The sequence below is a fragment of the Phodopus roborovskii genome, unplaced genomic scaffold (genome assembly GCF_943737965.1).
Source record: "Phodopus roborovskii unplaced genomic scaffold, PHOROB, whole genome shotgun sequence".
NCBI lineage: Eukaryota > Metazoa > Chordata > Mammalia > Rodentia > Cricetidae > Phodopus > Phodopus roborovskii.
The window spans coordinates 50559003-50583084 of NW_026126480.1; the positions used below are offsets into that span (position 1 = coordinate 50559003).

A 24082-nucleotide genomic window follows, 5' to 3' on the forward strand; every position below is an offset into this window, starting at 1 on the left:
TGAAGGGTTACCAATATGAAACCTGCTCACACTCTGCTCCCCCTTCTCCACAGGCTGCGGGAGCATCATCGGGCCACCATCAAGGTGATCAGGCGCATGCAGTACTTTGTAGCCAAGAAGAAATTCCAGGTGAGATCATGTCTAGTGCAAATGACCCCAAAAAGACTACAGTAGTACTATGCCCTCATCCTTAGATGCCAAGATGCTGTGATAGCAGGCTCCTTCAAGGACACTGTATCCAGCCGTGGCCCAGGGACTCTTTGTTCCTCCATCTTGATTGATAGAAGGAGCTGCATAGCCTTACTTGTCCTTTTGTGCAAGGTTGTGATAGTGACAGCCTGGCAATGTTACCTGGACAAGAAATGACATCTGCCCTCAGCCAGCCTGGAGTTTTCGGTATCCTACTGTACATACACTGCATCCTGCATAGTGAATAGGCACTCCTGAGCTGGCTAGACTGCAGCTCTGGGATCCATTTGCCACAAGCACACCTTCAGAGTTGTTCTCCTGAGGCCCTGAACCCAGGGCTTTCTGAGAATAAGGTGGCAGGCTGTGCTTCCCCTCTGCTGTGAGTCTGTTGTAAGAAGTTATGGGGAGGACAGATCCTTACTCCTCACTAGAGAACATGTCAATAGCAGCAAGGAGTAAAGAACATTCTCTTATCACAGAGTCCTTGTCCCCGGGGAGAGAAGGCTGGGGCAACCCACCTTAATCTCCAAGGACAATCTCAGTGGTAGCCCTATGTCTTATTATAGGCCACACCTTCCACACCAGGCCACGGGATTGACACAGGCTCCTAATGTCCCCCTTAGCACAGCTCCCACCCCAGCCCTAGAACAGCAAAAAAAAAAAAAAAAAAAAAAAAAACCCTCCATATTCTGTGAGAGGTAGGGGCTAAAATAGTTCTCATCCCAGGTTATCATTGTCGTATTGAGAGGAGCCTTGAGCAACATGAGTCTCACTCAGTGTAGTCCTCAGCTCCTCAACTGTTACAATTCCAGCCCTAAGAATAGCCCTTTGAGCTAGCAACTGACCCTTCCTGCCAAGCTCTTGACACTAATGAGAACAGCATGTGGCTCCTCACCCTAGCTACCCACTGCCACCCTGGAGGGATCCTGTGCACATTTAACAGTACCATGGTAGCATTCTGCTGCCCCCTTGTTAGCCTGCATCCCCTGGTACTGTCACAACTCAAGTAGACCAAGTTATGCCCAAGCTCCTACCACAGCTAGGGACTTCATGTTGTCAAAAGGAGTAAGGAGCACATTCAGCAAGGGCCAAATCCTGGAGGTACCTGGAAACGTACTAGAAGGGTCTGAAGGCCCCAGGGAGATGGTTCTTGACACTGCTTCTTCCCCTACTTAGGAGCCATGTGCCCTATAGTTCCACTGCTGGGGTGCTAAAGAAGATTGGAAGATGAGACAGCCTCCCATAGAACCAGGTCTTCCCAGGTTGGCAAGGAGCCACAAAAACTCCATGGGGAGTCACATCTTGACCAGACAGTCTCTCAGGGGCAAAGGACCTGAGGCTAGGGTGTGACACTCTTACTGGGAAGTGTATAAATTGCTAGTGTTTAAATGGTCATGAGAAATTGCTAGGTCATGGCAGTCCCCAAGCTGAGAAGTGACTCCTGTAGATGTTGGAGTAGGTTCCACATGAAACAGGACAGTACCTGCTTGCTAGGTTTTTATGCCGTTATGTTTGGTAGCCCATGGTTCCCTGGGATCCAAGTCTAGAGTCTGGATGCACAGTGGAGCACAGAGACCTTCATGGTTTCCAAGCAGTCCCCCTTTGAGTCAGAGGTCATCTTAGTGGCCCATTCAGACCTACTCTCTATGGCACAAACAAGGAGCCTGCCTGCTAACATGTTTGGAGGCTGAGGATGAAAAGACCCAGAGCCCTGCACTTACTTTCAGGTTCAGGGCAGGTCCTAAGAGTGGCTCAGGAAGCTGCCAGAACAGGCCAAACAACTCCTACCTTCCTGCTCTCTGCTTCTCCCCTCTACACTCAGCCCAGGTGCTGGAGGCACCCTGTAGGGTACAGAGGCTTTTAGGTAAAGAAAAGGAAGGGTTCTACAATGAGCTGGCTTTATTGCTGGGGACACATGGACAGGTGGTGGCAGGACTCCAAGAAAGAGTGAGGTAAGTAAAGAGGGAGCCCTCTGTGAGGAGGGCTCTAAGGGCTCCAGGACACCCTAGTGACCTAGAATTCTTGCCTCAGCCATTCACCCACCTGTTCCCCACCCACCCCTGCTGGTCTTAATGAAGGCATACCTGCCTGCCCTGCTGGCTGATAAGTTTTTGGCCAGTTGCCCTTGTGTCTGGCCTGAGGAGCCAGGGCCTCTTAGCCCTGAAAGCTTGCCTTGAGCACCCACATCCGCAGTCCAGTTAGTCTGGACAGGCAACATTATCTTGGTTCATCTCTGGCTCCTACAGCTACCAGGGGACATTGACCTTAGGAAAAAGCTGAGATGGTCTCTTATACTAGATCCAGGCAGGTATCTGACAGACACACCTTAAGCCACAACCAGATTCTGGAGGAGAGCTAAGTTTCAGCCTGCGTGCTGGTGGCCACGGGTGGTTGGTTGGATACCTCCGGTCCTCCTCTTACTCCTTTTATTTTTTAACTAAAAAATAATAATTTTTTATTTTATTTTATTTTTTGAGACAGGGTGTCTCTGTGTGGCCTAGCTGTTCTCAAACTCAGAGATCCACCAGCCTTTGCCTCATAAGAGCTGGGATTAAAAGCATGTGCCACCATGGCCTGGCTCTCCGATCCCTCTTAACTGTGCCCTGCTTACAGCCAGCCCCCTACCCTGCTTCTGCAGGCCTTCATACTCCCTACCACACATTTGATCACATGTGCGTTTGCAGAGGCTATCAAAGGTACCCATGCACACTTGGACACAGTGGTCCTCAGACTCTCAGACCATCTATAGGCCAACATAAGGACTTGTCTTTCTCAAGGCTTGCATTGCCTCAAGCTGTAGTTTCTGTTAACCTTGCTCATTTGCCCCTTGTACTACCAGGCATGCCTAGAGGGGCCACACACACACTTTGTAATGCAAATTTTGGCTCACAAGTTCTCTTCCCTGCTACTGAAGGTGACCTTCAGTGTGTACAAGGAGAGACCTAGGTCCTAGACCAATATGTGCTGTCCCCAGCTTGACCTCGTAACAGTTGTTGGCTATGTAGGTCACAGAAGTGGTGGCCCTAGTACCTAGAATGACCCTGGGCATGGCAGGTCCTTCCTTCATGAGAGCCAGACTGTGTTGTGGGAAGTCTGTGTAGCACTGGGGGCCATCTAGAATGCATGGTGTGCTAGCTCCCCACCCCAAGAAGCAACAAGTATGTCAGCAGTCAGTCTAGGGCCAGATGGACTGTGTATATACAACACCATGTCTTTGGCCTGCTAGGCCATCTCTTCCTGAGGAAGCTTGCAATCAGAACCAATAGACTGACTGATAGGAGCTGGCTAATCCTGCTGGTAAAATCATGGAAGGTGAAGGCCCAGACAGGCTAAACTGGCATCCTACAAGAGTCAAGTTTGTTGCTCTATATGTTCTAAGTCATTCCTCCCTACCACTGCCTCCACCCCCGCCCCCCACTGTCTGCATTTAGAACTGAGCCCACAGGACTCAGGGGAAAGTGACACGTGTCTTTCTGACTTGCAGCAAGCACGGAAGCCCTACGATGTGCGGGATGTCATCGAGCAGTACTCTCAGGGCCACCTCAACCTTATGGTGCGCATTAAAGAGCTACAGAGAAGGTGGGCACAGAAATGGGTGTGGAGACATGGCCCCGGGAGGCCCTGCCCCAGCCTCACAGGGAAAGAAAGAGTTCTTAGTGAGACACACCTCTAAGTTAACCTCCACCCATGGATCTTCCTGCCACTAGAGTGGAGCTAAGGATCCTGACCATTCAGAGCCAACACAGTCTGGAATTCTGGCTTGGATCCTATTTCCATAGAAGCAATGTGATCCCTGGGATCCAACACAGGTTTAGACCTAGAACACTAGCTTCATGGACTAGCTCACAAACCTAGCTCTGTGTATACCATGGGGTGCAGCTGGGAGAATATGACTGTGCCTTCCATAGACAAGGCCAAAAGTTCAGGGCCTCCCTGTTTTGACTCTATTCATCTCAATCCAGGGAAAAAGTCTAAGTACCCCAGCTTCTGCCCATCATCTTTGAACTTCCTGCCTGGCCCTGTCAAAAGCATGGACCACGAGGTCTTGGGTACCTCTTGGCAGGTCTTGGAGTGGCAATGGAAGATACCCCTGGAGTGAGTGTCATGTTGTTCTCCTAGAGACAATGGCCTGTCTTTGTGGTACCCTAGGCATTGTGTGAGCTGGTGTCCCTCTCTTCTCTCCCAGGCTGGACCAGTCCATTGGAAAGCCATCTCTGTTCATCCCCATCTCAGGTGGGTGTCTGTACTTGTACCTGGGCAGGGAAACCCAGGACTGACTTTCTGTCTCACTCTCCTTCACCCCATATGCCTCTCTTCTCCATCACAACAGAAGAAACAGGTAGACCCATGCTAGGTAAAGTGTTTGTAGGCAGGCTGTATAATGGAATTTAGTGATGACAGAACCTGCTATGTGTCCCTTTAAATGACAGATTTCTAAAGCGTCATGATCAGACTCTGGATATGGTAGTGTGAACCAAGGGTCCATTTTCCTGTAGTGGAAGGGCCTGATGTGGAGATAAGCAGCCAGCCCAGAGTTCCAGGGGCAATGATGGGGGTCGTTCCTGGCTCAGATATGCAGGGACAGCATTATATGTACAAGTTCTTGGCTTGGTGGGAACCCTCAGGACAAGTTGCTAAACCACATCAGGAAAGACAAAGCAAGGTACATTGTTCCTGGTGACAGTGCTAGCTGAAGTTCAAACAGTACTGTGGGGCATAATCCAGTGTTGGAGACCACTGAGACAGCAGACACCCTGGTCTGGTGATGGGTCCAGTAGGTATTACAACCCAGTTGAGTCACCCCCTGGACAGAGAGTGTTCTGTCCCTCCTGGGAGACTCTCAGGGATTCCAAAGCCAGGAGGAGCAAGGCTAAAGCCCAGATCCACTCTGCCACTACAGTGCCTCGCCCTCTAGCCACAAGAGAATTTTAAAGGATGACTTTACCCACTTCCATCATCTCCCACTCCTTAGGGTCCATACAGGCTCCTAACCTACACCCACAGCCCATACCCCTGACTTTGTGCTTTCTCCCATAGAGAAGAGCAAGGACCGTGGCAGCAACACCATTGGTGCCCGTCTGAATCGGGTGGAAGACAAGGTAGGCTCCTACATCAACTCTGTCCATTCTGATAGTCACCTCCTCAGCCTGTGCAATATACCAAGGGCAGCATCTCACTGCCCCACTTAGTTCTGCACTCTGCTGATCTCCTCTGTGGAGTGGTTGAGAAGTGATATGCATGGTGGGTGGGCAATGCATTTCACAATTGTGTGCTTGGGAAATCAGAAGCCTGCCTACCTGCTGGCTGCTTCTGCCTAGTATCCCAAGGCCTGTGGCCCTGCCTCTGCCCAGGAAAGGAAGGCGTGAGATCTCAAAGTCAGACACACAGCTTTGAACATGACCCGGCTCTTTCCCTCCACTCCTTACCTTTTCTGCTCTAAGTTCCTCCTGGCTGTGTCCTAGCCAGAAGGTGGCTGCAGCTAGACTCACATCAGCCTCCCCATAGGTCAGCCATCTAGGATCCTTGCTCTGGATAGGCCAAACCTTCAGAAGACTCAGAACCTGGCTGGGTGGATTCCTGGATGGTGTCAGCCTCTATTTACCCTAGACCTGACTGGTGGGGAAAGATACTGTGGTAGGCTATTCTGGATCTGCCTAGCCAGGCTATTTTTAGCATCCACTACTATAGGCTTCCACCTAGAGTGGAGTGCATAGCTTATTGTAGCTCCTTGTACACTGACTGTCCACAATCTCATGCTTCAGAGTGCCACAGTTGACATTAGCTAGGCCATTAGGCTACTCCATTGCCCTCCATGTTCTGTGTCTAACACCCTACCTTTCACGAGCCTCTGGAGGCTCTGACTCACCCGGGAAGCTTTCTCAGGCCCATGGTACAACCCACTGCTTCTCTTTGAAGTCTCTGCAGTTTGAGGTGTGCTGTTATCTTGCCAGACAACTCGTCTGTATACACGGATTTTATCTGAACATAACTAGGAGGCTAAAAATAGTGGAATTTCAGTTGAGTGGGGAGTGTGGTTGCTGCTGGGTTGCCCTAGCAACGCCTGGCTCTGGCTCTCTTCCAATATGGACTACAACTGGGCAGGTAGGCAAGGATAGTCTGGCCCACAAAGGAGAGGCCAGCTTTCCCTCCCTAAGCACATCCTAGGCACTAGGCTCTGAAGCCTCTCTATTTCTCACTAGCACAAGTGTCCCCAGCCTGGGGCAGTTAGGGAACTCTGTGGCCACTAAATGGAATCAGGAGGGGGTATGGTGTGGGCCCTAGATATTCTCTAGGACCCCAGGGATGTGTATATCTAACCCTGAGTCTGGCCTAACCTGTAGCATCTTGGACCTGAGCAGGGAGGTACTGTGGCCTTTGACCAGCAGACCACCCAGCTAGAACAAAGATTTTGCACATCTGGCAGGATGGGAAAGATACTTGAGTGTTCAGTTCACAAGGCCTATGCTCAGTGGTGGCTTTGGAACCTCGTTATTTGTCTACATGATCAAGAATACCCTTGGTTTCTCTCTTTTTTGCACATGGGCCTATTGGACCAGTGACAGATCCCCTGGTTTGGGTCTCTTACTCAACCTCCACAGACAGCCCCCAGTCTTTCCTGGTCAAGGCCACCTTTGCTAATCACTCCTACTGCTGGCAGGAATCAGGGAGGTCTTCCCCCACCTCCAGAGAGCACAGACAAAATCTCTCTCCAGAAATTTAAAAGCAGTCCCAATAACCCCACCACCACAAATTCCTGACCCAATCAAGTTCTACCCCATTCTAACTGTTCAGCTTTCCCTTTCTCCCTATTATCCATAGAACAGGCTACCCCTCATACCCAAACCAGAAACCTGGTGTCTCCTATAAGTGACAGGAGGTGATGGGTGTGTTGTCTCCTACTAGTGCCTCCCTTTCCAGACTCAAGATATGGCTTCCCAGCAGCAGTTTGGGGTTTAAGAACAAGGTTACAGCTCTGTGACCAAGGTGGAGGCTGTGCTGGCTGAGGGGCAGGGGCGGGGCAGAAGTACGTGCCAGTGTTTCATCAGATCAGAACAACAAAGGGCTGGTTTTCCAGAGGCCATGGTCTCTGGGAGCAAGGTTTAGGAACAAAGCTGGGCCAGTCCTCAGAGCTCCTGGTGACCTTGGCCCTGTTTGGGATCTGAGCCAGATTTGCAAGGATGCTGGGATTCTGCACAAATGCCTCATGGGCATCACTCTTCATCTTCACCCCTTGCCTCAAGATGGTTAAGATGGAGGAATGAGTCCTCTGTCCAAGGCCATGGTCCACACTGAACCAAGGTACTTCCCAGAACTCTAGCCTGGACCCCCATTGTACATCAATAGACTGTCAAAGGTGCACTGACCCAAATGGCCCATGGCAGCCTGCCCAGTCCCTCCCCTGTCCGGGACCACTGCCCCCTGTGGGGACAGACCCTGGGAAAGAGCTTTGCTGGGCCCAGAGGGCATGATGGCATGGCCGGGGCCCCACATTATCACAGTTATCAACGTAACCATCGGGACCAGAAACAACCCAAGCGCAATCCTGCTGACCTTGGGAAGTAGGGGACAGGAAATCCCTGGGAGCCCAGCAGTCCCAGAGCCGAGCCAGTGCCAGCCAGCCTGGCTGAGCCCAGCCAGAGCCCCTGGGCTTCCCTGCTGACAGTCCCTCCCTCCCACCCGCTCCAGACCAGCTGCAGGCTGGCCAAAGTCAAGTCTCCAGTGCCCAGCAACTTGCCTAGCTCAGCTCAGCCCCTCAGCTGTGAAGTGTGTCCCATCATAGGCTACCCACACAACAAGACAACCCCCACTCACAAACAGCTGCACTTCCCTCTCAGAACGGGATCAGGCTAAGGACCCAAGGAGATTTGGAGTATCTACTTGTGAGGGATACCCAGAAGAAGCTAGCTGAACTTGTTCAGGGATGCTTCAGTTTCCTGACCAAAAATTTCCTTAGCTCCAGGTCAGAGACCTGTACCAGGGAGCCAGGCCCATGGGCTCCTTTCATGCAGCCATTGTCTATTACTGATTCCTTTGTTCTAAAAATCAAGCAATCTCCTGTGGTCACACAGCTAGTTACACAAAGAGCTGGTCCCTGTGGAGGTCACAGATGTGGATAAGGGAGAAACATTTCAGAAGTGCGAAGGTCCTTTGGAAATGAGGCTGGAATCAGCTCTGAGAGCCAAGGTTGGGTAGGGGCTGGTGGCCTTGTCCAGGGGCTATAGTAGTCAGGAAGGGTGACAATTCAATATAGTACAGGCCATCTTGTTATCCTTATAACAAGAACCCCCAGAGTTCTGGCTCTTGCCTTGTCTCTCTGTAGCCTGGCCCTGCCTGGGCCCTCCACTGGCTTCCTTAGGGTCCCCTGGCTCTCTGTAGAACCCACACCCTCCTCTTCCCCATGGTGTTCTTAGCTCTTCTTGGGCCTGGACCTGCCACAGTGTTTATTTTACAAGCTAAGCTCACACTGTCGTGCTGATATGTGGAGCACAGTGGGGCCAAGAGACTGACTTTCTTGTTTTCTGCAGGAAATGTTTGTGGCTCAAAGCCGGACACAGGGGAGCTCTGGTTTCCAGACCCCGCTCACAGGGCATCTGGGGGCAGAGGGAGGCCCCAATACTCCTTCTCTCTAGTTGTCCTAGAACCCAGGCCATATATACTTAGTTCCTGTACGAGGACACCATCCAGACCCTACCAACTGTCTTCATTTCATGGACCTTCTTTTATTCATGAGGCCTACAGCTGGTCCCTGAGACCTTGTCACCCAGGCCATTCCCTGCGGATCCTGATCTGCCCTTGCTCTCCAGTGGGAGATCTTCTAAGCCCAGGCCTTTCATGTTCTTTGGCTGGGGGATTAGTTATAGAGATATCACTGCAGACTTCCCTACCTCATCTCTTACATCCCATATAAAGTCTTAAATGCTGCCAAAATCCACTTGATCCTATTCTGCCATCTTTGCTGAATTGTGGCTCCTCACAGACTAAGTGATGAGGTGTTCCCACCAATCCTACATCCGGGGATACTTTATGTGAGTCTTGATGTTTTATTTTGTTTTTCTCTTGAATGTCTGTTAGAATTTCAAGGCAACACCATTCAGACTGCTGTTTTCCTTTGTGAGAACATTTTAAATTACTGATTACAGGGATTTGAGGCTTATGAACTTCTAGGGCTCTTTATTTCTTCTTGTGTCAGTTTTGATAAGCTGCAGAGCTGAGGAATTTGTACCTTTCATCTTGGTCTTCAATTTTATTGGTGTTTACTTCATGTCCACAGCATCTGCATTTTGCCCCTGCACACTCCCTCATTTCCAGTGTTGTTTATCTGTGCCTTTACTGTTTCCCACAGTGACCCAGCCTGCTATGCATTCCCCAATTTTATTGATATTTTCACCAAGCTTTTGGCTTCATTGATCTTCCCGCCTGCTTATTCACATATGTTTATCTCTTTCCTTCTAATCACTTGGCCTTAATGTGTTTTTCTCTGTCTAACTTCTTAAGCTAGATAATTGTTCATCCCCAGATTTTCTAGATTTTATCAGCATGTAAGCTATGACAGCTGTCCATAGCATTTACACTATAATTTTCTCTGTAAATATCTCTGAAAATACACACCTCATTTTTGTTGAGACAGGGTCTCACTATGTAGCTCAGTTTGGCCTCAAACTCAAGACTGTCCTGCATTAGCCTCCTTAGTCATAGGGGTGACAGAGCCACGGTGCTGCACCAGGCTCCCTACATTTTATACAGTGTTTCACTTTCACTTTTATCTGATTATGATGTATTTTTCTAATCTCCATCATCTCTTGTTTATTCTAAGAGTTATACCATGGCAGCCTAACTATGTGGGTTTTGTCACTGTTATTATTGTGGTAGAACTTTCTAGTAACATTGTTTTACTGTCAGAGAAAGTAGTCGTGGGATATCAACCCTTTGGAATGTTTTGAAGAATGTTTTATGGCAAAACACGTGCTCAGCCTTTGTAATGTGCCTTGAGTACTTGAAAGCAGTCATTGGATGCAGGGCTGTGTTTACAAGCACTAGAACAAGCTTGTTCATTGTTTTGTTCAAATCTTCTATATCCTCGTTGGAATCTCTTTATCTATTTGATCTATCATTTCTGAGAAGTCATAGGGTAAATTTCTGTTTAACTTTCTAGGAAACCGCTAAACTATTTTCTAAAGTTGTTCTCCCCCCCCCCCTTGTTTTCCCATCAGCAATGTGTGAACGGCCCACTTTCTCTCAGCCTAGGCAGTCGTCTTGGTCTTTTCTATTTCAGCACTGTTAGTGAGTATGTAATGGTATCTCATTGTGGTTTTGATTTGCATTTCCCTAATGACTAATGATGTTGAGCAACTTTTCATGTGCTTATTAGCCATTCATAGTCTTCTCTGGTGAAATGTTTATTCAACTCTCTTGCCCGTTTTCCAATTAGGTGCTCCGCTCTATTGTCGCGTGGCAGGAGTTTTAATATGTTCTGGGTACAAGTCCTCCATCAGACGTATGACTTGCAAATACTTTCTCCTAATCTCCGGCTGTCTTTTCATTTTCTGAATTGTCTTTTAAATCACAGAAGTTTTTAATTTTAATGAAGTCCAATTTGTCTTTTGTATGTTTTGTATGGTTCCTGCTTTTGATGTTCTTAGATTTCTTTGCCCTATCTGAGGTCATGAACATTTTCTTTCTCCTCTTCTTCTTCCTTCTTCTTCTTCCTCTTCTTCTCCTAGAAATTATATAGAATGAGCTTTTGTATTTAGGTCTAGAGTTTGAGGCAATTTGAGGGTATGAAATGAGATAAAATCTAAGTTTTTGTTTGCTTGGTTTTGTGTATATACATGCTGTGTGTGTGCAGGTAAACACACACACACACACACACACACACACACACACATATATATATATATATATATACACACACACACACATATGCCAGAGAAATACTTCAACTGTTGTTTTTCAGCAAGCATCCATTTTATTCTTTGAAAAAAGTCCTTACATTGACCTGTAACTCAACAAGTTAGCTTGGCTGGCTGGTCAGAGATCTTCAGGGACCCACTAGTCCTGGGATTACAAATATGTGCCACCATGCCTTTTTTTTTTTTTTTTAAACATGAGATCATAGAGCTAAACTCTAGTCCTCAAGCTTACACAGAAAGCTCCTTAACAATTGAGCTATCTTTCCAGCCTATTAAAGGTATCTAGCTCAGAGAAGCATAATGGTACACACCTTTAATCCCAACACTATGGAGGCAGAAAAGCAGATCTCTGTGAGTTCAAGGCCAGCCTGGTCTACAGAGTGAATTTTAGGTCAGTCGGGGCTACATAGTGAGACCTTATCTCAAAAACAAAAACCAAAAAGGTATAGCCCAAGCCCAGGATGACCTTTAATGGTCTAATAGTCTTCAATAATTGCCTACCAGCAGGTACTACACAAACAGCTGCTTTTTAACTTGCAGATATTCAGTTGCTCAGCACCATTAGTCAAAAATACTTTTTCTTTGATCAGGCAGCAATGGCATCTGTGTCAGAAATTAATTAACCAAGCCAGGCACAGTGGTGCACATTTTAATCTCTGTATTTTAGAAATTGATATAGCAGGATCAAGAGTCCAAAAACAGCCTCAACTACATCCCAAGTTTGAAGTCAGCCTGGGCTACCTCAAAAAAACATTCATTGACCATGAATGTGTGGGTTTCTTTACCTTCAATTCTATTCTCTTGGTCCATAACCCCACCCCACACCCTCTTGATTATTTTATCTTTACAGTAAGTTTTGAAATCAAGCAGCGAAAGTCCTCTGATTTGCTTTTCTCCTTGCCTAATCTGAGACCTAGGAGTTTCTGTATGAGTTTTGGGGTGAACTTGCAAATTTTTATTTTTAAAACAGAAAGAGGGGGAAGAAAAGGTAGGCAAACAGGGTGGCTAGCTTCTGGGATTTTCTGTAGAACCTGTAGATCCATTTGGGTAAATGGACATTCTAGACCATCAATATGCTATTCCTTTCTTTATGTGTGTTCTATTTTCATTTCTTAGGAGGTAAGATTATAACAGGGTTTTGTTCCTGTAGCCAGGCTAACTATACTATGAAATTCACAATTAACCTGCCTCAGTCCCCCACCCCAGGTGCTAGCATTATAAATTTCTCTTGGTATTTTTTTTTTGTAGTTTTTTAATGTATAAATTTTGTGCTTGTTGTTGTTGTTAAATTCACTCCTGTTTTATTTGCCATGCAATTTTTAATGAGATTACTTTTCTTAATTTTACTTTGGAATTGTTACTGAAACTAGAACTCTATCTTTGGCTGATCTGGGAAACTCCAAATTTGCTATTCTTGGATTTTGTGTTTTGTTCTTGCTGCTGATTCTGTTAGATTTTCCACTCCTGCTACAGATAATAAAGACAAACTTACTTCTTCCCTTCCAGTCCAAATACCTTTAATTTCCTTCCTTCTCTCCTTCCTGCTCTCCCTGCCTCCCATCACCCTTGCCCTGGCTTAAATGTCAGTAATGTGTTGGAATGACTGGAGAATCTCCTGGGAGAAGGCCTCCAGTTACCTGTCATTAAGGATGGTGATGGCTTTGGATTTCCCATCAATGCCTCCTTTAGGCTGAGTATATTTCCTTCTACACTGAGTGCACTTAGACCTGACCAGAAGTAAATGTGCATGTTTCCTGCCTGTGCTTTCCGACTCTAGCAAGATGACCACTTGGCATTTAACTCCTTATTCTATTAATACAGTATGATACAGTAACTGATTTGAGGGTGCTAAACCAGCCTCACATTCCTGGGATAAGCTCCATCTGTTTATGGTAGGTGATGGCTTTTTTTTTTTCTTTTAATGTTGCAGGGCTCAGGTTGTGTAAAGAACATATATATATATATATATATATATATATATATATATATATATATATATATATGAGAGAGAGAGAGAGACAAAATGGGGATTGAGACAGAGTCTCTGGCCTGGAACTTACAATGTAACCCAGGCTGGTCTCAAACTCACTATGATCCTCCTGACTCTGTCGCCACCTCTCCCCCCCCTCCCCAAGTACTGAGATTCCAGCACCACCATGCCTAGTTTGTACCTATAATCATAAAAGATTGTACCGTGGCTTTCTTGTGCTAAGTTGTTGTTGTGTGTTATACACGTGTAGGTTAATATACATATATGATCAGCAGTTTTGCCCACCTCTTCCTCACACACAATGCCTTCCCTGAAGTGGCTGCTTTCTTCCCTCTCCTACTACTACACATATGGGCACACATCCAGACTGGCCTTTCAGTCCCAGGCTCGAGGTTTTCCAGACCACTCAGATGATAAGAGTTTGAGCTCTAATCTGAGCTGTAACTAGCTTGAGGATATAACTTCCCAGGGCAAAAACTGTTCCCTTCCTCTTAACAGTTAAAGCCATCTTGACAGCCTTCTCAGGGAGTGGGTTAATTTTGTTGACTTTCCCACTGAGCTATTTGAAGGTTGGAGCTTGGTGAGGGTTTCTGCTCTGAGACACCAAGGTTCCAATGCCCAAAGTCACTAATGAGCTTGTAGAAACTAAAGCTCATAGTGCATGGGCGCCCTTGGGAAGTGCTTCCCTCTGAGTCCTCAGCTTCTAACCTCCCACTCTCTAGTCAGCTCCTGGCTGCTAGCCACAGATGTTTAATTCTCCAATAGCTAGTCTAAAATGTAATCTGGTGTGATTAAAATCACAGTTGTACATTTTATTTAACTCAGGAGACCACAAATACTATGTTTTCAATATAATCAATACAGAAACTTCTAATCTTCCCTTATTCTGAGTCCCCCTCTGAAGTCAAACAATCCTATACACATGGCCCATCTCAATATGAAAGCTGGGTTTTCATGAGAGCTTCTGGCATTGTATTAAGACTTCATAAAATTTACAACTTGGAAAGGAGATTTGGTGGTAGTTGTCTTTGTTTTTAAGACCAGGTCTTGCTCTGCCTAGAGCAGACTGGCCTAGAACTCACTATGTAGCCCAGGCTAGCCTGGAACTCCCTATTTAGCTAACACTGATTTTAAAAGCACAAGTGATTTTCCTGCTTTAGCCTCCCAGATGCTTTGGTTACAGGCACGAGGTACCACACCCAGTCTGGGAAAAGAGATTCTTTACATATTCTTAAAACTCAGTTAAGGATCTATGCACAACTAAATTTAAATTTATTAAAATTATATTGTTAAAACTCAGTTCTTCTGAAGCTAATATGTGGGTAGGGCTAAGCTGTTGGATGGTGCTGTTTCATATGGCCTACAGAGAGGCAAGGGTGGCCATGACCAGATCAGGAAGTCGGTGAACACCAAGAGAAGAGTAGGGAAGGCAAGTGGAAGCGGCATGGAGGAGAAGAGGGTTAAGAAGCAGCATCTTTGGCCCTGACCCCTCTGCCTACCCAGGCAAGCATGGTTGTAGGACCTCCATGGCCTTCCTCTCCTAAGCCTCCTCCCCAGTTCATGGCCCACCCTCTCCAGGTCCCAGAGCACCACAGGGTAGGACCCACAGGCCATACTCCTTTTCCTAGCCTCCATTAAGAGCCCCCACTACCTGCATGGGCTGGTTACATCAAAAAGTGCAGCAGCCTAGGAAACACCACAGCATTCCCTCCCCACCAAGTCTCCTTCCCCACTGTCCCCCAGCCCCACTCCATCACCCCTCCTTGCCTTGCTGCTGGGCTACTCTTGAGTGACAAGGCTGTAAACAGGCAAAGGCATGGGACTCCAGACGATCAAAGAGCCCCCTTCAGGAGCCGGCATTCGTTTGCTATTCTGGGAACTGGTTATTTTAAGGTTCGTGTATTTTTTCTTTCCTGAGGAGCCGTCTTAGTGGATGGTGGAGTCCTGAGGTGCTCAGTCCTTCAGTCAAACCACACAAGCCCTGTTTTGTCTAGGGTTTCAAAGATAAACCTATAATGAAAGCGCCATTTGACACAGCGCCCCACCACCCTGGTCCTGGGCAGGAGTGGGCATGCTGCTGGGGAGTCCTTGTGCCCAGCTAACACTCTGAGAGAGGCCACTCATGAAGAGAACTTGAACTCACAGTGCTGGGCCATAGGCACCAGGTCTGTGTCCTGTGAGCCATTCCGTTTGACCTTCAGGCTTGCCTTAGGGCCTGAAAAGGGTCCTTGCAAAAGACTCCCCCCACCCCTCCAAAGTTGTAGGGAAGTGTCAGCTGCTAGCTTCTCCCAGAAGGAAATCTACATGTAAGAAAATGACCACAGCCACAATGGGTAACATAGTATGAGTCACAGGCTTCCTGTCCTTGGTGTAGCAGGCTCCCTTTAGTCACCGGTTCTGTAGAAAAGCCTAGGGAAGGCTGTTAGAATTAGATACCCCATATGCTTTTCCAACCTATAGCTTAAGGGTAAGCTCCAGGTCCAGCAGAGGGCTAGGGTATACAAGGCCACTGTTGACTGTGGACACCTCGAGAAGCTATGGAAGAAGAGGAGCTGGTCACACTGGATACCTCCTGACACAATGTCCTGCAGCCCTATGGCCAGCAGGACATTGTATATAGTTCTGTAGGGGTGTTGCTATTACCCAAAGCAGAGCTTCGGGAAGCAGCTATAGGCCTCATAACCTTTCTCTTCCCAGGTGATTCTAGTGTAGCAAATCATAGGCTGAATACTAGGGCAGTAGATGGCTCTCATTTTTGCTCAAGTAGGAGATTCTGATGCCTAGCAGCCTCTGGATGCTTCTCCTGGGACTGGTGTTGGAAGGAAAGCTATGTCTGACCCACAAAACTGCCTCAGAAACAATATAGCTGTCATTCCCATCTGTTTTCCTTGCCTAACTGACTGCAGTCTGCCATAGTGCCAGGACTACCCCAGCCTGACAACCTGTGTGCTAGGTCCCCTCTATCCCAGCTCTTCCAGGCCTACAGAATAGCCCAGCAATAACGGTAAGCCTGAAAATGACCTTATACCCTGCCCATTGTGACAAAAGGTCTCAGAGCCCATTCCACCCAGACAGCTTCTGGGAGAGACTAGGAACCTTCTCCATCATTCATATAACAGGGACATCATCTGGACCTCAAAAGCTGCAGAGAGACATGGGACTAGAGCTCACTCCCCTAGGGGATGGGTGGTCCTCTGCTTTCAGCAGCCCCCCACTGTCCTCACTGAGCCTAAAGTTTCTCCTTTATCCAAGGTAGGGAGGACACTCTGTGCCAATTACTGTGAATTTGGAGAAATCAAGAGAAAATTGTACTCCCTCCAGGTATTCTAGTCTGGTCTAATTTGGGGGGGCCACTCACATATGGGGGAACCATGCCATCTGGCTTTGCTTAACCCAAGTGTACTACAGCTATGCTATGTCCACTTGTGCACACAGGCACACCACAAATCCCTGTGCTATCATCCTCTTCCTGCTTCATGCAGGCCAGAACCTGGGCCTCCTTCCATGCCTTTGGAGCCAGCATGTAGATTGCTGACACTCAGTGGCTGTAAGATCTGGCAGGTCCTGTGGACAGATACCTTGTGTCCAGCACTGATAGAGGCTCCCCAGCAAGGCCAGAGGACCACTGTATGCAAGGGTGTGGGCAAGAGACCCAGGGCACTGACTACAGAGCTCATAGTACGGGCATGAGCATGTGGGCAGCAATTGGCTCTGCCCCAATCTGTCATGTAACCCTGAGCAATCAATCGTCCCTTATCTGGGTCTCAGTTTCCCCCACTGCAACGGTGATCGCTGCTTTTCAAGCCCTCATCAGCCCCCACCCCAGAGTTGTCCTTTCTCTCTGCACGCCTTTCTCTTGAGACGTTTCTCTCCCTGTCTGTGTGGGAGACACCCCCCCCCCCGCCCCGCACCAGCTCTCCTGAGTGACTCTATTTATAGGCCTCAAATATTGGCTGGAGAGGAAATTTACATTTTTTGAAAATTTAGCTCAAGCCCGTGTCAACTTCTGTGGGTGCAACTGCTTCTGAGAGGCAGGGAGCAGACAGGCAGCAGACAGAGGCACATGTGTCTGCCTGTAGCAGGCGAGGGCCCTGGGCCTCAGCAGGGCTGGTGGGTGATCTGTAATCAGTAGCTTCTGTAAAGGGAGGCGGTGGGTACCGTCCACAGGGGATGGGGCGTGAGGGTGGTGTGAGCCTATGTCCGTGTGGCCAGCCCTGCCTGGCCTCCTTGGCCAACCTCAGAAAAACATGTATTTTGGTCAAAATGAGCCTCTTTTTAAACTTTGTCACCCTGTGGGCCAGGGCCTATCCTGCCCCTGCTCTGCATATTAAGCAGCAGTTTGGTCACCACCAAAAATAGATTTCCCAACCTAGAGCCATTCCCTCCCTCCCTAGGAGAGGACCAGCCCCCAGAAAGGGGCAGCCAGCCATGCCTGGCCCTGGCAGCTTTGGAAACCATGGGTTGGTGAAGACAGGGTGGGGATAGCAGGCATGAGACACACTTGGGTGCACCCCCTCAGGGTGTACAGAGACCATTGGGAACACCTGGCATGGCAAGTGACAGCCAGGGCCAAGCCTGGATGGTGTCATGGTGTGCCTCTTTGGATAAGGAAAGCCCACTCGGCCTCAGTGCAGCATGTGGCCCACATAGCCCCTACTGAATGGCAGGTGGATCCAATATGTCCCTACCAGTGAAACCTGCTAACACAGCAAACACCTTCTCCATGCTCACCAAGGCCTGGGGTGCAGATGGGGCCTTGCCTGGCCTGGAGGGCCTCATCCACAAAATGGCTGACTCTGCCTTTCAGCTGGGGCCGCAAGCATGGGGAACCGCTGCATACTCAGAGGCCTGTTTGCTTTACTGAGGGAACAGCCTTTCCTTGCCTGGGTTCCAAGGGCTCCAGAAGCAGATGGAAATTTTTGTGGATTAAACGCCGGGCTGAGGCACGCTGGGCTGTTTGGGTTGGCAGCATACTGCCTCCCCGCCCGCCCCTCATCCGCTGCTTCCCGCCCTCGGCACATCCATTCATGCCTCTGCTCCTGGGTCCCCCTCCTCCACTGCTCCACATCCCTTCCCTCTCCTGTGGCTTGAGGGGTAGCTGTGCTGGCCCAGAACAGGGAAGGCCAAGGCCCCCCTCAGCAGCTCCTGCGGGGACCCTAAGCTGAGGGTCCTCTCTTGATCTCTGGGTCTTCATTTATGAAAGAGCAGGCCGTCTTTGAGTCAGGTGAGCAATGTGCCTGTGGTTCAGTACTCAGAAAGCACCAAGACACAAGCCTGTCACAGCGGCTACTGTGTTCCCAAGAAAACACAAGGCTCAGGCTGGTATGGGGCTTCATCCTTCCTGCTCAGAAGCTTCATCCAGGCAGACCTGAGCTTTTGCAAAGAAGTTTGGAGGGTGGGCCTGTCTGTAAGGGATCTCTAGGGGGCCAGGGAGCACGGGGTAGAGCTATCCTACAAAGGGCTCTAGGGAAGAAAAGTACAGGACATGCCTGCCATGTTGCCCCACAGCAAAAAATGAATTAAGAGGAACAGAAAGTGAAAGTGGCAGGTACCCCGGAGCCATTGAACGGTTTCCCTCTGAGGAGGCTGGGCGATGGGGCTTGGTGAGCAGTCACTGCATACTCAGCAGGCCCATTTTGACATGTTACTATGATCTCCAGAGGGTGGTATGAGGCCCATGTGTATCCCCCGCCATCCCCTCCCCTGCCCCACCTCTGCTCACTTCACCCCATAGCCAAGGACACAGGTTGGTTAGTGTGCACAGCGCCCCCTCTGTTCCTAGGGAGCCAGGAGCCACAAGTCAGGTCTGGAGCATAAAGAGACATCTGTGTGGGCAGCGAGGTGGCCAGCTGCCTGCTGCCCGCACAGAGATGCTATATCCAGCCTGGTGGACGCCCCATCAGACCACCAGCACCCACCCCAAGGGGTGGGGCTTCTGAGGAAGGTGTGAGGTCCTGGCCTAGGGCCTAGGTAACTATGTCACCTGGTCACTCTTGGCTGGTTATATGGGAGTGGTGAGGGGCCGTAGCTATAGATAGGATTCAGCCTACAAGCACCGTGTAGGACATGTCTGGGTATGCCCAGCAAGCCCACAGACTTGGTTTACATATCTCTGATAACTCCTCTGGCTATAATGGTCCACCTCCAACAGCCAGGGTGGATGTGTGGGGTACTTCCCCAGAGCCCACAGAATCCTCTAAAATGCAGCCCTTTTAATCAAGACAGAGGGGCAGAAGCCCCAGGAAAGCAGGCAGGAAACCTCTGAGTAGAGCACTGCATGAACTCGTTCAGTTGGCCATTCATCCTGTACCCACTGATGCCAGCTCCATATCCAGCACTCACACATAGACTAGTAGGATGGGCTGTCTCTTGTCCTTGAAACACATAGTCCAATGACAGAGGAGGGGACACCCATAGTGGCCCATAATTACATATTCCCCATGGTGGAGAGGAGAAAGTAGCAGAAGCAGGCTAAGCCAGCAGGGGAAGACCAGGCGGAGGCCAGGATAGTGATGCCTGACAAAGGCCCTGGGGCATGACGGCAGTGTCCCTCAAAGTCAAGGAACACAGCAAGGTAGAACGGGCCAACTAAGCCCCAGGGGCTTTCTATGACAGAAAAAAAGGAAGTAAAGGGGCAATGATTTCAGATAGCTGTGAGGGACTGTGATGGGGTTAGGTGAGGCATTAACAGTATGGACCAGGACCACAGACTGCTGGCCCCTTCTGAGGCTAGAGAGGAAGATGGAGAACTGAGAGCATCCAGACCCCAGGCCTCGGATGCAGGCAGCTGGACCTCCAAGCCATGAGCTCATGTGGAATGAAGAAGGTCAGTCAAGGTGGAGAAGCAAGAATGGCACAACATCATAGCTAACGCCAATAAATGGACTTTACCTGCTCCTCAGAGAGGCGGGAAAGTAGGAGAGTGAGGTTGGCTCTGTCTTAGGCCAGTACTCCCACGCCCAGTCCAGAGCTGAGCTCAGCACTCGGTGCAAGAAAGGGGTAAACCAGGTTTGCGAGACTCTGAGGGGAACAGACTCCAGGCATCAGGCTTCCCAGGCAGAAGGCCCTGGGACCCACTGTTCCTAGGAGGAGGATGAAGTCTGACAGGGCAAAAAAGGAAGCAGGCCCAGCTCCCAGCAGTGGTTGGATCACAGAAGGAAGGCCAAGTGACCAGTGGCCTCCACAGCTTTTCTACACCCCACCTCCAGCCTCACCCTTCCTGGTTGTTGAGGAGTCAGGAAAGCATTGTGGGATACATAGATGACAAAACCCCAGGCTTCTGATATAGGGCCAGTGGGGAGGAGAGTGAGAGGGGCCAGGACCCATCCTGGTGAGAAGCATCCACCCTCCTCCTGTACCCATAACCCACCATACATTCAGATCCCCACGGGTGCCCAATCCACACACACACACTTCCACAGCTGTGGGTGAGAAAGATGTGACCTAAATCTGGCGCCAGTTCAGAATCTTCTGCCCCTGTGATAACTGAAAACATAAGCAGTCTCCTTCCCCTTCTGCCTTGATTTCCATGCCTTCCCTCCTTGTGAGGATGAAGGAAGGGTGCAGCTTGGAGCCAGGACCCTGACACCTGGATTCCCGGAATAGACTCTGCCCCCCCACCTGCACTTGAGCCACTCACTGCGCTGCCTTCTGTCTGCCTTACTCAATTCTCCCTCCGTGTTAACCTCTTTTCTTGCTATGACCAAGTTCCTAGCAGAAGCAGCTTAAGGGAATGGTTTATTTTGGCTCGCAGTTTGAAGAGATACAGTCAGTCATGGCATCAGAGGTGTGAGGTGGCTGATCACACGGCAGTCACAGTCAGGAAACAGAGAGGTGAACACTCGTGCTCAGCTTCCTTCCTCATTTGGATTCAGTCCAGGGCCCCAGCCCATGGGCTGGTGCTGTCCTCCTTCAGGGTGGCTCTCCCCTGAAGCATTCTGGAAACACTGTCACAGATATGCCCAGAGGTGTGTTTCTAAACCCCACCAAACCGGCAACCAAAATTCACTATCACACACTTTTTCCCCTAAAATTGGAATCCTGGACCTGAATCAGCCTGAGCACCATGACCAGCTGTCACCCAGTTATAGAACAAGCCCAAAAGTAACCATGACGAGTAGGTGCCAGCCAGCACCAGTTCCCCAGCTGAACCTGGATCCCTGCTTTGTGAGAATGAACCTGACATAACCTTCCCTTTCCCACATCCACAGGGGCTCACCAGAGTTTAATGACGGTCTCCAGAGCTCCCTCTCTTGCCTCTACTTCTGCCAGTTTCAGGTATTCAGTTGTCACAGTGACTCTGACACCCCAGTCACAGAACCCACCCAATGCCCACTGCCATACTGCAAGAGAATTTTTTTTTTTTTGTTCTATGTAGGCCCGATGCACCATCCTCTGCCAGCCAGTAAGGAAGCTCATGAGCCTCTGGTCCTGGCCTCTCTCCAGCTCCGTTCCCCAGGGAAAGGGTAGCCAGGGAAGGCAGGCTGGAGGTCCAGGGCTATGAGCCTCTGCTGCCTCGGGTTGTAGGGCTATGGTCACCCATCCTGTCCCCTCTTTGATGCTTACTGAGTGCCTTCTCACCTTGGTGAACACAAAGTTTATACCATCCTCATGCCAAGAAGTGACGCCCATGAAGCAATGGCCTTCTGACTCAGCACAGTCATTTGTACCTTGGGCTGAAGTGCAAGCATAGATGCTGAGGTACAGGTGAAGACTCAGGTCACCCTATCACAGAAAACCAGCATGGCTGTGGCGTCCACAGCCTGAGAGGCTTTTCCCAAGCTGAGTAGCCAGGCCAAGGCCAAGGTGGCTCCTACGTCCTTGTTGCTCCTCAAATGTGTGATGGGACTGAGGCCCACTGCTGGCCCTAAACTTAGAGGGCAAGGTGGCAGGACATACCCTTTCATTCTCTCCTACCTTCTCCCAGGTGTTCCCAGCAACTCTGCCTCTCAAGCTTTGGAACTAGAGCCCAGCAAGGCCAAAGCCAAGCCTCCTCCATCCTGGCTTGTTCATTAATGTCTTACTGCCCCAAAGGGCAATATCCCCACTCAGCCTGGTCTGTTGTCCTCTCTGCCAGCCCCTCAGGACAAGTGCCCCCACCTCGGAGCTACACCCTGCAAAAACATGCCACTGAAGCACAAGCTAGGAAGCCAGGGAGGCATCATGGGCGTCGCAGGAAGTATAAGACTGTAGGCCCTTCTTCCCTGTCCTGGCTGCTGAGGTCCTTCCTTGCCCCCACATGAGCCCCCATCGCTGTGCATGCCACCACCTGACAGATGTGGCGGTGACAAAACGATGGGGCCGGGAACGTTGGCCCTTCGGTGCTGATGAAGGCAGCCTTTATCCCGTCCGTAAATGGTGTCTGTGTGGAGTGGAGCTGCGCCTGTCCCAGGCCTAACCCCTCAAGGGCCAGAGAGGCGAAATTGGATCCGTGGGGAGAGATTTTACAGCATAGGGGCTGGTGGCAAGTGGTGGCAGACCGTCCCCACGGGGCCACAATGGGGCATTGTTCCCAGCCTCACCTGGGCTGTCTCCAGCATCCCAGGATTTACGAGGTTCAGCCGCAGCCTCAGGCCGGCTGCTCTGGGCTGACTGGGGGTGGAGGGGGGCAGCAGCAAGGAAGAGGACAGTGCCCAGCCCCCACCCCCATAGTGACAGCCAGCCAGGGACAGGCCATAACGTGTCTGCAGACCACAGCGGGCCACGCCATGAATGGGCCCTCTTTCTCCTGTAGCCCCACAGTGCCCAGGAGAGCTGGGAGGCAGAAGGCTGAGCCAGTTCCTACAGCCTACCTTCTCAGGGGCTCTTGCCTTACAGAAGTCTAGGCCAGGCAGCCTCCTACCTCCTAGACCCCCAAGGATTTCCCTGGCACCCATGTCCACACCAGCAGAACCTCTCCCAAATTACTCACCATGGCCTAACCTGACTCAGGAGTCTATAGGACCTCCTTTAAGCGTCCTTACCTCCTTGCCTGCTCTTTGCCTTGGCCTTGGCCACTTGGTCCAGCTCCTTCCTCCACCAAATGAACTTCCCCCGTATTCTCTATGTGAAGCTCCCCTTGTGCCTGTGCAAATTTCTTATACCTCTCACCCTTGCTCATGTGACACGTCCCTCCCAGCAGGTCTCCTTCACCCTTGGCCTTCAGCACTTAGCCCCATCCTAAGAAGATGGCTGGTCCCTCTGACGTAGGAAACCCCTCTCTTCTTGGGCATCCTGGGACATCTCCCAGTCATCTGGCTCTGCCTGGGCTTCTGAAGGTCATGGACAACCTACCAGGTTACCCTGGGGGGGGGGGGGCAAACACACCCTTAGCAGGCATCTCAGTCCCTTTTGCTCCACAGCCCTAGGACAGCACTAGAGCTGAGTTCGCATGTGTCTCCAGCCTGAAAGCAGTCCCTTCTCTCCCTCCATGTCCCCACCTGCAGTCCCCAGCCTTGGCCAGTATGCAGTGTGAACAGAGGGGTGGGCTACCATGCCTGGCTCCTCTGCTACCCTGACCTTCTTAGATCTCCTCTTCGCAAGTCAGTAGTGGGAGAGGGTTGAGAAAGGTCCATCCCCACTGTGGCCCACAACCCAACCTGGAACCATGCCCTGGAAAGCACCACCATGAGAGTCATTCTCCCAAGAGTCTTCCTCGAAGTACCTGGCTGTCTGCATGGGTTCCCTCACTAGGATCAACCTAAAAATAGCCACACAGAGGTTTGTGGCAGCCATGAACCTTTTAAAACCAATCCATTGGTAATGGCAAAATTATGCTGAGTTCCCTGAAAATTAAAAAAAGAAAAAAGAAAAAAAAGTGGCCACTCTATTTCCTCATTAACATAATTGCAAACAGAACAAATCTTTCTTGATTTCATGTAAACAACAGATTGAAATGGTTTATAATCCTTGCAGGTATCGAATTAAGTTCTTACTTATGGTCTGGAAATTAATTACCCTTGCAGTGAGATAAATGTGAAAACTGTGTATTTTTGACAAGAAAATGAAGCAGCTA

General features: G+C 49.7%; 1 protein-coding gene across 1 annotated transcript in view; it reads left to right on the top strand.

Moving 5' to 3' along the window:
- Kcnq1 (potassium voltage-gated channel subfamily Q member 1) overlaps positions 1–24082 on the top strand; it is a 314995-nt gene that overhangs the window by 246909 nt on the left and 44004 nt on the right. The window contains exons 12-15 of the mRNA XM_051193455.1: positions 54–129; positions 3674–3768; positions 4376–4422; positions 5227–5288. Coding sequence (XP_051049412.1) covers positions 54–129; positions 3674–3768; positions 4376–4422; positions 5227–5288 — 280 coding nt within the window. The remainder of the gene's footprint in view (positions 1–53; positions 130–3673; positions 3769–4375; positions 4423–5226; positions 5289–24082) is intronic.